This window comes from Oncorhynchus mykiss, chromosome 8 (assembly GCF_057628025.1).
Source record: "Oncorhynchus mykiss isolate SJ-2025 chromosome 8, ASM5762802v1, whole genome shotgun sequence".
In the NCBI taxonomy this organism is placed as follows: Eukaryota; Metazoa; Chordata; class Actinopteri; order Salmoniformes; family Salmonidae; genus Oncorhynchus; species Oncorhynchus mykiss.
This window is the reverse complement of record NC_143029.1, coordinates 9,889,487-9,903,403: the sequence shown is the minus strand read 5'-3', so window position 1 is coordinate 9,903,403 and position 13,917 is coordinate 9,889,487. Positions and strand designations below refer to the sequence as shown.

Here is a 13,917-nt window from a genome sequence, read left to right as displayed (position 1 = left end):
TTCATCAGCGTGCTGCCTACAGCCGTTACTGTATTTCATCAGCGTGCTGCCTACAGCCGTTACTGTATTTCATCAGCGTGCTGCCTACAGCCGTTACTGTATTTCATCAGCGTGCTGCCTACAGCCGTTACTGTATTTCATCAGCGTGCTGCCTACAGCCGTTACTGTATTTCATCAGCGTGCTGCCTACAGCCGTTACTGTATTTCATCAGCGTGCTGCCTACAGCCGTTACTGTATTTCATCAGCGTGCTGCCTACAGCCGTTACTGTATTTCATCAGCGTGCTGCCTACAGCTGTTACTGTATTTCATCAGCGTGCTGCCTACAGCTGTTACTGTATTTCATCAGTGTGCCGCCTACAGCTGTTACTGCATTTCATCAGTGTGCCGTCTATAGCTGAATCAACAACGTGTCCCAAAATAACAGACCAAGGTTGTAATCGTAGAGTGTCAAAGACTTGGTCAGGGATGGAATCCTATTGTGTCAAGTAATGGCTCCATTGTGAAAGGTTCTTCAATTCATGTCGTCATGAGTCAGACATAGCCTAATTATGTGCCGTGTGATCAAGGGGACTAATTTAAAATCACCACAGGGCCAATTTATCAACCCAGACTTGAAAGTGACAAAATACAGGTTTTTGAAATCGTCTGTCTCTGTTGGTTGCTTACTCTCTAAAAGTGAGAGAGTAGGACCATTTACCATAAACGTGTCATCAAGGTCAGCATACAGTGGCCACTACGGGAAAAACATTCCTAAGCCTTGTGACCTCTCGACACAAATTACTGATAAGGCACAATGGAGGTCTTTATAAATAGGACGCACACAAATTCACAAAAAAAACAACATTTGCACACATAATTCGTATGTCTCCAAACACCAAAACCTTACGGCAAAACTAGTACGAACTCTGAGACACTTAAATAGCCCTATTGATACTTTTGCAATCGAGTTCAACTGAATAACTACGTTATCTTTGCCTAGACTAGAAAAAGTCTCTCTCGCGTAGTACTGTGGCGCATATTGAAAACTTCAAAATACCCCCCCCCAAAAAAAATGGGTCACTTCAAGAAGAAAACGAATACTTACTATGGTGATGCGGTGCCTTTTTACAGAGTGTGAGCCCTTCATCCTAGCATTGGCGATCTGAATGGCATCGGAGCAGGCTGCCTGTCCGGTTTTGTGCTGGTGACAGTTCATTGATCCAAATTGCGCTCACTGATGCTCAGAGGCGTGTGAACACGTTTTGGGCACCTGTCGCTCAACTCCAAGGGGGTGGGCACACAGAGCTTGTCCTAATTATAGTGTGTGCTGGTTGACCTATATACCCCAGAATGCCATGCCAACCAGTAACAAAGCAGGCATCTTTGTAATGTAAAGATTACACCTTGCGCCAGCAGGTAAACTCACCTGTAGTTTCCCATGCTTAAAAGTTATAAATGATGTGATGTGTATAAATGATGACAGGTGTGTGTCTTTCCAAATCATGTCCAATCAATTGCATTTACCACAATTGAATTTACTCCCATCAAATTGTAGAAACACCTGAAGGATAATCAATGCAAACAGGATGCACATTGAGCTCAATTACGAGCCTCATAGCAAAGGGTTTGAATACTTATGTAAATATGGTATGTTTGTTTTTTATGAATTTGCTCAAATTTATAAAAACCTGTTTTTGATTTGTCAATCTGGGGTATTGTGATGTCATTATTGGGTATTGTGAGTAGATTGCTGCTGATTTAGTTATTTATTTAATAAATTTTAGAATAAGGCTGTAACGTAACAACATTTGGAAAAATTCAAGGGGTCTGAATACTTTCCGAGCGCACTGTATATTAGAGATTTCTGGCCTGACTGGTGTCGCGTTCAAAACAACGGGGAACTTAATCTCGGGACTTCCGAGGGTTCAAAACAACTGGGAACTCAGAGCTCGGAAATCTGACTTCAGTGTGTTCAAGACACCTGGAAACTTTAGAGAGAAAAAAAGCTTCTACTGGGAAAAAATCTTTTTTTTTTTTTTTTACTGTCAACCAACCCGGAATTCCAAGATGGAAACAGGCATCTTCCTAGAGCTCCAACGATGAGACCGTCTACGGGGATGCGGTCAGAGACCTGGCAGTGTGGTGCTAGGACAGCAACCTCTCCCTCAAATGTCAGCAAGACAAGGAGCTGATCATGGACTACAGGTAACAGAGGGCAGAGCTGTTGTGGAGCAGGTCGAGAGCTTCAAGTTCCTCGGTGTCCACATTACTAAGGAACTATCATGGTCCACAACACACCAACACAGTCGCAAAGAGGGCACGACAATGCCTCTTCCTCCTCAGGAGGCTGAAAAGATTTGGCATGGGCCCTCAGATCTTCAAAACGTTCTACAGCTGCACCATTGAGAGCATCTTGACTGGCTGCATCATCTTGGTATAGCAACTGCTTGGCATCCGACCACAAGGCACTGCAGAGGGTACTGCGTATGGCCCAGTACATCACTGGGGCCGATCTCCCTGCCTTCCAAGACCTCTACATCAGGAGATGTAAGAGAAAGGTTCTAAATATTTTTTGAAAGACTCCAAACTCCCAAGTCATTGACCGTTCTCTCTGCTATCACTCGGCAAGCAATTCCGATGCACCATGTCAGGAACCAACAGGACCTTAAACAGCTTCTACCCCCAAGCTATATGACTGCTAAATGGTGAAATAAATAATTAACTAATAGCTACCCAGAATATCTGCATGACCCTTTTTGCACTAACTCTTGACTCATCACATACACTGCTGTTACTATTTATTATCTATCCTGTTGCATAGTCATTTTATCCCTACCTATATGTATATTCTCGATCTACCTCAATCACCTCGTACCCCTGCACATCGACTCGGTACTGGTACCCCGTGTATATAGATAGACAAGTTATCATTAATTAATTGTGTTATTATTTTTAGTATTTCTGGTGTTATTATTTTTCTACCATTTCACTTTTTTTCCCCCTTTCTGCATTGTTTGGGTGGGCCGGTAAGCAAGCACTTCGCTGTTGTTTACGAAGCATATGACAAATAATAATTGATTTGACTTTCCGACCTGAAGTTCACTGACGTCATGTTTTGACCTCTTTTTCTCTCAATTCCCAGTTGTCTTGAAAGTACCATAACATGTAGACTATGACACCTAAATTGGCACAAACATAATTCTTACAAAGTTGGTCAATGCCAATTTTAGAGCTGAAAGGAGTAACGTTAAAGCCTAACTTACTTGAACAAATACTTACATTTTCAGTATCACGCTCATTGACAGTAGGTAGTGGCGTTCTGGTTGACATGTTAATGTCTTGTTCCACGAAGTGGTTCGGCGTTCTGGGTCTCCTTTTTTATTTTGTTGCACCTTAGCCCAACAGGAGGAAAGCAGGTCTACAAATGCTATTGAAGAACATGGATTTAACGCAACGCCGAAATTCCAGCAAACACACGCTGGAAGATGTCTAGACCACAGATTAATTAGGTAAATTGTCGAACCGCATTACTGTACAGAGGTGGGACAGATTGCGAAAAACACAACAACCCACAAAAGGTTGTCCAACAACAAACCATAACCCCGAGCTCCAAAATGTTCCAATTCGTTTTTAGGGAACTAAAACTGAATAAACTGTATTCCAATAGTTCACGGGCTCTCTACAAATGCACAGAATGTCTAGTCAAGGAAAAAGGGGAGGGGAAGGGGTGTTAACGTAAAACCTGTCTCAGAATTTGCAGCCAGTTTTGGCGGCTTGGGTTACTATTGATTTTCAGCTTCCGACGCGCGCTGCCCCGTTTTCCGACGGTGCTGGTACCCCGAAAGACCCAAGTTCGGTTAAAGTCCTCCCCATTCCAAAAGTAAGGGTAGTTTTCTTGATTGCTATATCCAAGATGGCCGCCTGCTAACTGGAGAGTGCCAAACCAAACCCAATGCGTTGAGAGGAAGTGAGGAAAGACATGGCTTTAAAGCTTATTGGAGCTTCGGTTGGGGCAGAGCTGTTTGTTGTTGCTAGGGTGATTACTGGAGAGAAAAATCTACCTGCTGCACAATACATTAAACACCCCTGCCTACCGTGCCTAGAGGCATTTAGGTTGCCCCTACTGACCCGTGCATGTGAAACAACTGAAAGCACAGATTGATTTGACTCTTTTTATTTTTAGTGCCACTCCATCTCTCTGATTCTGAACTCCCAAATCTATTCTCCTAAAATAAAAACTTTTTTTTGTTGAAACAACTAAAAAACACTTTCAGTTAATTGCTTGCAGGATGGAGATTGGGGGTCTAATCTGAGACAAGTTCCATCTATATTGTAACAACAGTCATTCGGTCTCACATGCTTACACACACACACTGCATCCTGTCTTGTGTTTCTCACATGAGCCGCACCTCTAGCAGTGCACTTCCTGTGTGGCCAGCACACACCATCAAAGGGTCTATTCACAGAGAGACACAGAGAAAATTAAGAAACACAGAGAGAGAGAGAAAACAGTCTGCGTAACAAAGTGGTGGAGGCGGAGCAAACAAGAAAGACAGGAAAAGATATAGGAAAAAAACAATTCTAAAGGAAGACTGATTTATTTCTAAAACACAGTTGGATATTGGCTTGAAATCCAAGTCTCTCTCTTTCTCTCTTCTCACCCTCTCTCTCTCTCTCACGTGAGAAAAAAAACTGTCTTCTTCTCTCACCATGAGATGGTCTCCAGGGCAACAACGTGCAGTTTCGCCCTGGCCGTCACAGGGAGGGTACTCGACCAGCAGAGAGGAGCCTGGGAGTTCACTCACATGTCACACTGACCCTACCTCATTAGCACAAAGGTATCTTTGTACATTTCCAGGGTGATCACACAGACACTTGCACACACAATATTATATTGTCTCTCTGTCTCACACACACACACACACAAAAGGCCTATCGAAAAGTTTAAGGAACATTTGACAGCAAAACACATTTATCACTCACCATGTTGCGTCGTTGTGAATCAATCAATCACACTGACTCTGGTCCTCCATCTCATGTGAGTAGATTGTAACATTCAAGGCCCTGTCTACCTGAATTTTTTTTTTTTTTAAAGCCTAAGATTAGTATGATCCAAGTTACATTTAATTAAAGTTAGATTTCTATAAATCTACAAGTGTAAAGTGGTGTTTATCCACCAGTGTTGAAGGTTTCCAACCTACTGTATAGTACAATGAGGCTAGTCTGGCGGTAACATCAGTTTTGACATTCAGTTCTCTATTTGCACTCAGGCATTGATTAATACATTATTTTGAGCTGTCATTCTTATTGTCATAGGATAGTAGAATGTCTAACTATGTTGAGTATAATGACTTACTTGAGTCGAGTACTGACCTTTATTTACATCTGTGCTTGATAAAAATCTTAAAATGTCTAATTTGTAGTTTTTTGTTGTTGTTCCTTGGATTAAAGTTGAAATTGTAGGTAATATCTCCCTCTGGTGGTTTACGTGGGAACATGACAACTGGTATGCACTTTTTAACCTTGTACGAACCATCCTGTTTCGCTACACGGATAGAAAATACTTTTTCAATAACTACAAACAAGGAGGTGGGCAGAGCCACGAGCTAGTAAGAGCCTATTGGCGCATTCTAGCATGCCTACTCTGAGGTTCGCGTGTGCAATAACCCAATTGCACTACACATTTTAATAACTATGCACTACACATTTATTTTTTTACTTTGGCAAAGGATAAAGTCTACAAAACTGTGTCCAGTCTGTTCGTAACAGATTCTAGTTTTGGAAACAGAAAACTGTATTAAGATCAAATGTTTAATCGATGAGAAATTTAGCAGAATGTCGCCCAAAATCGATCTCCCTCCATCTTCTCCCACTCCCACATTTGGTAGTGAGTGGAAACGCCAACCGGATGCTTCACATTTATACATCCGGTAAAATATTTATACATCTGGTGAGATCAATATTAATAGAGCATGGTTCGTAGGCTGTGCACTTTTAGTACAGCTCGAACAATGAGACAGATATTTCCCCGGATAAATGTCATGCATTCGGTTGGTGTTGCCACTCAATACCAAATATGGCGATGAGGGGAAGCTCAGTGGCCGGCTTTGGGAGAAATTGGAGCGAGATGGATTTTGGCAGACATTCTGTATATTTTCTCATCGATGAAACATTTGATCTCCATACAGTTTTCGATTTCCAAAGCTATAATCTGTAACAAACAGAGTGGACTGCGTTTTTGTAGACTTTACCCTTTGCCATAGTTTTTTTGTTTTTTTTAAATGTGTTATGGAGTGCAAGGGCGAATTGAGTTATTGCACAGCGCACTTCACAGAGTAGGCGTCCCCTAAGTGAAATATGCAAATTATTGCCCACTATGATTAATTTTCACCCAATGGAAACGACAGGCTCTGGTCTATCTTGGGTTGGTTATACAAATCGTTGCTTTTAGCAGGTCATGAAATCTTCCTTTCAATAGCAGTCAATGGCTCCTTCTTGTGGAAATAGTTGGAACCTGTTTATTCCATAGTCCATGGCATCAAACCTTGTCCTAAAATTGCAATTCTCAGCCTGCTGAATTAGCGTGGTCATTTACTCACAATCCCTTTGTTCCTCATAAACCAAAACACACACTCAAACCCACATGATGTAGGAACCAAGTACTGTACCGAAAGCTAAACATGTTTTTGATCTGATAAAAGCATGAGAAAATGCTTTGATTTTATCTTCAGGAAATATCATTGAAACTTCCTGACGGAATCATGTGATCACAGATGAGCAGTTTAGGGGCAGTTTCCCAGACAGATTTTAATTTAAATCAGGACTAGGTTAATTATACTTAAATTAATCCAGATTTAAAACATGTATTTCTGAGACGTTGCTTAACTTCAGATTAATTAGTTCTAGACTAGGGAGTTCCATGCTAAAGTAAGTAAGGACTAACCAGTTAATCTTTGTGTAGCCTAATTAGATTAATGATGTGCACTTGGTGCTGACCTGAGGATGCTTAAAAAACCAGAGATGGGACACCAATACATAAGCATTGTGTGGAATTGGAGCAATTACCGAAACCAAACAATGTAAACATTTTCTAGAGGCAGATTATCACCATAGCTTGGAGGGGATAAAACAGGATGAAGGTCAGCCCGCTACATCTGCAGCAGCCAGGAGCGAAGACTGTGTCACTAACCCGGCCTGGAGGACAAAGACAAAGAATTTTCCCATCCTGGAGTCAGAGATATTTTGATGAGTTATATTGGTAGGCCTAACTCATTAGTAAATGGTCAGTAGGTTTCCACTTTCTTGAAAGGTATCTTTTCAGCAGTTATAAATGTTGGTAACTCATTTTTTTAACCGATTAAATCCTGAATTTTTCCCAGACGTGAAAATATCCAAATCAAGTGTCATTAGTAACCCTTTGAAGTAATCCATCATTATTTTTTGAAATTTTAATGGAAAGGTAGGTGAAAAAGTGTGTTTTATGGTCGGTCACAATTGTGACCGGTGGGATAATGTTACGTATACTGAATTAACATGTTTCTCCTGTGCAGTTATCAAAGTTCTTATATATCCCAACCAAGTTAGTAACACATTTAAAACTCTGTCACTAGCAGTCCCCAGCCCAGTTATTAACACATCTAAAACTCTGTCACTAGCAGTCCCCAGCCCAGTTATTAACACATTTAAAACTCTGTCACTAGCAGTCCCCAGCCCAGTTATTAACACATCTAAAACTCTGTCACTAGCAGTCCCCAGCCCAGTTATTAACACATCTAAAACTCTGTCACTAGCAGTCCCCAGCCCAGTTATTAACACATCTAAAACTCTGTCACTAGCAGTCCCCAGCATTGCCACTAGAATGCCTCGTCACATTCTAAGGTGACTATTTTACACATCAAAAACCTTTTATACAACACGATATGAATACTGAGAGCAAAGACAAAAAGACAACAACCATCAATGTATTTCAACATTGTTACTTTAGTGCAACATGTAGTGAAACATTAATATTGTAACTTTATTGTAACATTGGAACTTGTACTTTAGTGCAATATTCATTGTAACAATTGTCATTGTGACATTTTAGTGCAACATTCACTAACAACCGTATAGCAGTCGTGTGAGTCATTCCCACTGAACATAAAGGTAACATTTAGGATAGAGGTAGCCTGTAGAATATGCATTCAAGTAGAGGCCTACACTGAACAAAATACAATTATATATATATATTATATATATATATATATATATATATATATATATATATATATATATATATATATTTAAAAAGCGCCACTGGACAATGAGTGCTTTTATATAAATATATATCATAGAGTTAGAACCAAGTGCAAGATTAGTTTGTGCATCACTGTTTTGAACTACGATCAGTCAGACCTACTGTCATACAGGATGTCTTGAATCAAATGACCTTCTTTTCCAACAACATTTCAGTCATTTTGATTGTCTTTTTTGTCGACTTTTCTTCTCTTCCTTAGAGTCCGTTGTACTGCTTCTCCTCACCCTTTGACTTTTCTTCTCTTCCTTAGAGTCCGTTGTACTGCTTCTCCTCACCCTTTGACTTTTCTTCTCTTCCTTAGAGTCCGTTGTACTGCTTCTCCTCACCCTTTGACTTTTCTTCTCTTCCTTAGAGTCCGTTGTACTGCTTCTCCTCACCCTTTGACTTTTCTTCTCTTCCTTAGAGTCCGTTGTACTGCTTCTCCTCACCCTTTGACTTTTCTTCTCTTCCTTAGAGTCTGTTGTACTGCTTCTCCTCACCCTTTGACTTTTCTTCTCTTCCTTAGAGTCCGTTGTACTGCTTCTCCTCACCCTTTGACTTTTCTTCTCTTCCTTAGAGTCCGTTGTACTGCTTCTCCTCACCCTTTATCGACTTTTCTATTTTTCTTTTATTGTCTTTTTCAGCCCTTTTTCATTCGATCTCATCTCCTTTTCTACTGCCCATGGTATATCTTGAAGCACTCAATAAAGCAGTGGCGCTATGCATTTCTCACATGCATAGGTAGTACGTTTGTCACAATGACGACTTCTGTGGAACCGGTGCATCGTGTTGATTGGCCAGTGAGAAGCTTTGTCATATCTTGCCTGATCTTCAACAGTAGCAACCAGTAAAGACCTCCTTCCATGGCTCAGTGGTTTCGTGCCAAACTTTTGCATATTTGGGCTGTGTACTATGTGTTTTGGAATCACATCGGTGGCAGGCCTCTTTGATCATTTGAACGCTCAATCTTTATTTTTGACCACCTGCAGCTTTACCCTTGGCTCTTCTGGCTGACCCCCGTGGCTTGTAGAGGCCCTTGGCTCTTCTAGCTGACCCCCGTGGCTTATAGAGGCCCTTGGCTCTTCTGGCTGACCCCCGTGGCTTGTAGAGGCCCTTGGCTCTTCTAGCTGACCCCCGTGGCTTGTAGAGGCCCTTGGCTCTTCTGGCTGACCCCTATGGCTTGTAGAGGCCCTTGGCTCTTCTGGCTGACCCCCGTGGCTTGTAGAGGCCCTTGGCTCTTCTGACTGACCCCCGTGGCCTGTAGAGGCCCTTGGCTCTTCTGACTGACCCCCGTGGCTTGTAGAGGCCCTTGGCTCTTCTGACTGGTCCCTCTGGCGGGTAGAGGCCCTTGGCTCTTCTGACTGGACCCTCTGGCAGGTAGAGGCCCTTGGCTCTTCTGACTGGTCCCTCTGGCGGGTAGAGGCCCTTGGCTCTTCTGACTGGACCCTCTGGCGGGTAGAGGCCCTTGGCTCTTCATTATCAACAATGGAGGGAAGTGGGGGAGGTTGTGGATGGGGGGGGTAGGTCATCATCACTGATGTTCACGTTGTTCCTGTCATGATCTGTTTGCATAGGTTCAGCATATGCATTCAACAGCCTGGCTGGCAAATGGCCTGCCCGTAGTCCATATCTGACCCATCACAATCACTCAGGACAGCATCTTTCTCAGTTTTGAGGGATAACTGCAATGTTGCCTTGTCTGGGCCGTCACCTAGATCCAACATATCCAGAACTGGACTCAAAGTCAAACTAAAAGAAAGAACAGAGTAGAAAGTTAGGTAGAACAAGAACTATGTATGTGTATAAGTATGTGTACACCTGGATGCACTGTGTTATCCCGCCGGTCACTATTGTTGCCGTCAACATGTTTACACATTCTATGACCACACTGAACAAAGTTGAGTAATTGCAAATGCATATATCAAAACTAGACACCTTAAAGATGATGTGTACCAAAAATCTTTGTCCTAACATTAGTTTACTAACCTTTTGTTTGGGAGCTTTGATGCAGCCATCCTCTTCTCATGGTGCAACCAGGAAGTAAACAGCTCTGGTCATGTGACAATTTACACTAAACATGTGACACTGCACATCATTCATTGAGACCATTTATTGTTTCAATATTTGCTGGACATGCATTGATAGATAATTCAGTAAAATTTTTAGAGCCTTATAACTGAAGACGTTTTTTACGGTCCCTATTGTGACTGATGGGATTAAATAGGTTAATGGTTAGTGGATTGCCACTTTAAAATAACATATAATTTTAGCAGTTCTAAATGTGGGTAAATAATTTTATAGATGATTTGGGAGTTCACTCAAAGCTTAGACATACTTATAGGCAGTGGTGGAAAAAGTACCCAATTGTCATACTTGAGTAAAAGTAAAGAAATCTACCTGAATAGAAATTGGCTTAAGTAAAAGTGAAAGTAATGCAGTAAAATCCTACTTGAGTAAAAGTCTAAAAGTATTTGGTTTTAAATATACTTAAGTATCAAAGTAAATGTAATTGCTCAAATATATTTAAGTATCAAAAGTATACATAATATCAAATTCCTTATATTAAGCAAAACAGACGGCACCATTTTCTTGTTTTTTTTAATTTACTGATAGCAAGGGCACGCGCCAACACTCGGACATCATTTACAAGCAAAGCAAGTGTTTAGTGAGTCCATTGAATCAGAGGAAGTAGAGATGACCAGGGATGTTCTCTTGAAAAGTGTGTGAACTAGACCATTTTCCTGTCATGCATTCAAAATGTAACGAGTACTTTTGGGTGTCAAGGAAAATGTATGGAGTAAAAAGTACATCATTGTCTTTAGGAATATAGTGAAGTAAAAATAGTCAAAAATAATAAACAGTAAAGTACAGATACCCCCAAAAATGACTTTAGTACTTTCAAGTATTTTTACTTAATTATTTTACACCCCTGCTTATAGGCAGTACTAGGTACTCATCACTACATACATGAGAGGAGATTCAACACTGTTAAACATGTTCAGTCAATGAACGGTGTGTATGAAGACCTAAACATTCAACGTTGTGAGAGGATACCTCCTCCACTGCTTCAACAACCAAAGATTTTACAGTTATCATTTCACACCAGATTATTTTACCATACTTGGACTATCACAGAGAAGTGGTAAATGTGTTGATATAATCTGGTAAGGGGTAAAATGTTAGGAATGATGATTGAATAATGTCCTGCATGGAAATTTGGTCAGGGCACCAGGGTTAGAAAGGTGGGTCAAGACACATCATGAAAACCAACCTCTACTGTTCCTGCGACAGGGCACCAACGCATCACACCCAAAAGTGAGAAAATAACTATTGCTCAACTGTGCAACTATTGAAAATAAGGTTATCCATAAAGGTTAATTTTATAAGCATTTGTAAGTGCATTTATAAATGGTTAATAACTGGAGGTAAATATTGGCTCACTATTTGGCAAACACTGGCAAGTTATTGCACTATTTTGACCAATGCGATATAACCATTTATAAATGGTTTACAATGCATTTGCAAATGATTAAATAATCATTATTAATGTAATTATAACCCCTTTATCAATACTTTACAGAAGTAACCTTATTGCAAAGTTTTATCCTTTTTTGTTATCAATCCATGACTGTTGTTCCCTTCAATCACTTGAGCTGCAGTATCTTTGTAAGAAGTGTTGCATAGCAAAATAATCTCTTCAGGCAAGTCCATTTCTGTCATCGTCTGCCTCAACCATGGGAACATCTGGGTACTCATCTTCAAATCTTCAATGTGAGGATCTGGGCAGCCATGCTGTTTGAGGTCATTGATCTGGGCAGCCATGCCGTTTGAGGTCATTGATCTGGGCAGCCATGCCGTTTGAGGTCATTGATCTGGGCAGCCATGCTGTTTGAGGTCATTGATCTGGGCAGCCATGCTGTTTGAGGTCATTGATCTGGGCAGCCATGCTGTTTGAGGTCATTGATCTGGGCAGCCATGCTGTTTGAGGTCATTGATCTGGGCAGCCAGCATGGCTTGTTTGAGGTCATTGATCTGGGCAGCCATGCTGTTTGAGGTCATTGATCTGGGCAGCCATGCTGTTTGAGATCATTGATCTGGGCAGCCATGCTGTTTGAGGTCATTGATCTGGGCAGCCATGCTGTTTGAGGTCATTGATCTGGGCAGCCATGCTGTTTGAGGTCATTGATCTGGGCAGCCACGCTGTTTGAGGTCATTGATCTGGGCAGCCAGCATGGCTTGTTTGAGGTCATTGATCTGGGCAGCCATGCTGTTTGAGGTCATTGATCTGGGCAGCCAGCATGGCTTGTTTGAGGTCATTGATCTGGGCAGCCATGCTGTTTGAGATCATTGATCTGGGCAGCCATGCTGTTTGAGGTCATTGATCTGGGCAGCCATGCTGTTTGAGATCATTGATCTGGGCAGCCATGCTGTTTGAGGTCATTGATCTGGGCAGCCACGCTGTTTGAGGTCATTGATCTGGGCAGCCACGCTGTTTGAGGTCATTGATCTGGGCAGCCATGCTGTTTGAGGTCATTGTGAAGCACTACTGTTACAATTATTGCAATGCAGCATCTTCTTGGTTGAAAGCGCAATGTGTTTCTGAGACACTGGAAACGACTCTTCCATAAACCAAACATGCACTCCACTACACCTCTGGTGCGGATATGAGCTTGGTTGTACCGTTGTTGCGCAAGTCCTATTGTATGAAGATGGGGGGGGGGGGGTAAACAGGAAGTTGGTCTGTGAATACCCACTGTCACCAGGTAAAATATTTCACTATGTTGTCCCCCTTGAATCTGAGCAGACAAAGAGGAGTTTTTGAAAAAATCCTTGAGTCTTGAGATGCATCTTTCCAACCTGCAACAATGTTAGAGTCTTGGAGACCTGAAAATTGGTGTAGTGCAGTAACTTTGTACATTTATTGAAAGCCCTTTTTTAAGATTCCTATACTCCTTAGCATCTGCTGTACAGCGAGACTCAATGGGATTATGACATCCATCTATACAGCCAATGACTCCAGGGAAGCTCCCGTATTTATAGAACTCGACCTTGTAGTTGGCTTGGGCAGCAGCATCAAGGAACTTGATGTAACACTGAACACAAACATAAAACGCAACATGTAAAGCATTAAAAGATCCCAAAAATATTCCATATGCACAAAAAGCTTATTTCTCTCAATTTTTTGGGGCACAAATTTGTTTAAATCCCTGTAAGTGGGAATTTCTCCTTTGTCAAGATAATCCACCCACAGGTGTGAAATATTAAGAAGCAAATTAAACAGCATAATCATTATTCAGGTCCACCTAGTGCTGTGGGCAATAAAAGGCCACTAAAATATGCAGATTTATCACACAACACAATGCCGCAGATGTCTCAAGTTGAGGGAGCGTACATTCCTGCCGACTGCAGGAATGTCCACCAGAGCTGTTGCCAGAGAATTGAAAGTTAATTTCTATACCTTAAGCCACCTCCAACATTGTTTTAGAGAATTTGGCCGTACTTTCAATTGGCCTCACAACAGCAGACCAGGTACAGTGCAGTTGGAATGTATTCAGACCCCTTACATTTCAGCCATATTCTAAAATTAAATATTTTTTCCCCCTCATCAATCTACACACAATACTCCATAATTACAAAGCAAAAACAGGTTTTTATAAAAAA

General features: G+C 41.4%; 2 protein-coding genes across 32 annotated transcripts in view; both read right to left on the bottom strand.

Annotated features, from left to right (window-relative positions):
* LOC110529179 (MAP/microtubule affinity-regulating kinase 3) overlaps positions 1 to 5,227 on the bottom strand; it is a 110,758-nt gene extending 105,531 nt beyond the window's left edge. For 11 of the 31 annotated variants that reach the window (XM_036984700.2, XM_036984699.2, XM_036984703.2 and 8 more), the window contains exon 1: positions 1,087 to 1,261. In XM_036984700.2, coding sequence (XP_036840595.1) covers positions 1,087 to 1,197 — 111 coding nt within the window. In that variant the 5' untranslated portion in view covers positions 1,198 to 1,261. Of the gene's footprint in view, positions 1 to 1,086; positions 1,280 to 3,260; positions 4,012 to 4,964 lie in introns of those variants that run through there. The other 20 variants (XM_090242520.1, XM_090242527.1, XM_090242532.1 and 17 more) reach the window with 8 other exon arrangements.
* A 3,228-nt stretch (positions 5,228 to 8,455) lies between these two features.
* On the bottom strand, positions 8,456 to 10,320 carry LOC149981384 (uncharacterized). Its single transcript, XM_090242518.1, has 2 exons — positions 10,243 to 10,320; positions 8,456 to 10,005 (listed from the first exon to the last, which is right to left on the bottom strand). Exon 2 carries the CDS (start codon positions 9,731 to 9,733, stop codon positions 9,380 to 9,382), a length of 354 nt encoding a protein of 117 aa, XP_090098644.1. The 5' UTR covers positions 9,734 to 10,005; positions 10,243 to 10,320; the 3' UTR covers positions 8,456 to 9,379.
* Between the last annotated feature and the right edge of the window lie 3,597 nt (positions 10,321 to 13,917).

Bases quoted from the DNA above. Each gene is read 5' to 3' on its own strand.
- LOC149981384 (XM_090242518.1), bottom strand. From the start codon at position 9,733: ATGAAGAGCCAAGGGCCTCTACCCGCCAGAGGGTCCAGTCAGAAGAGC.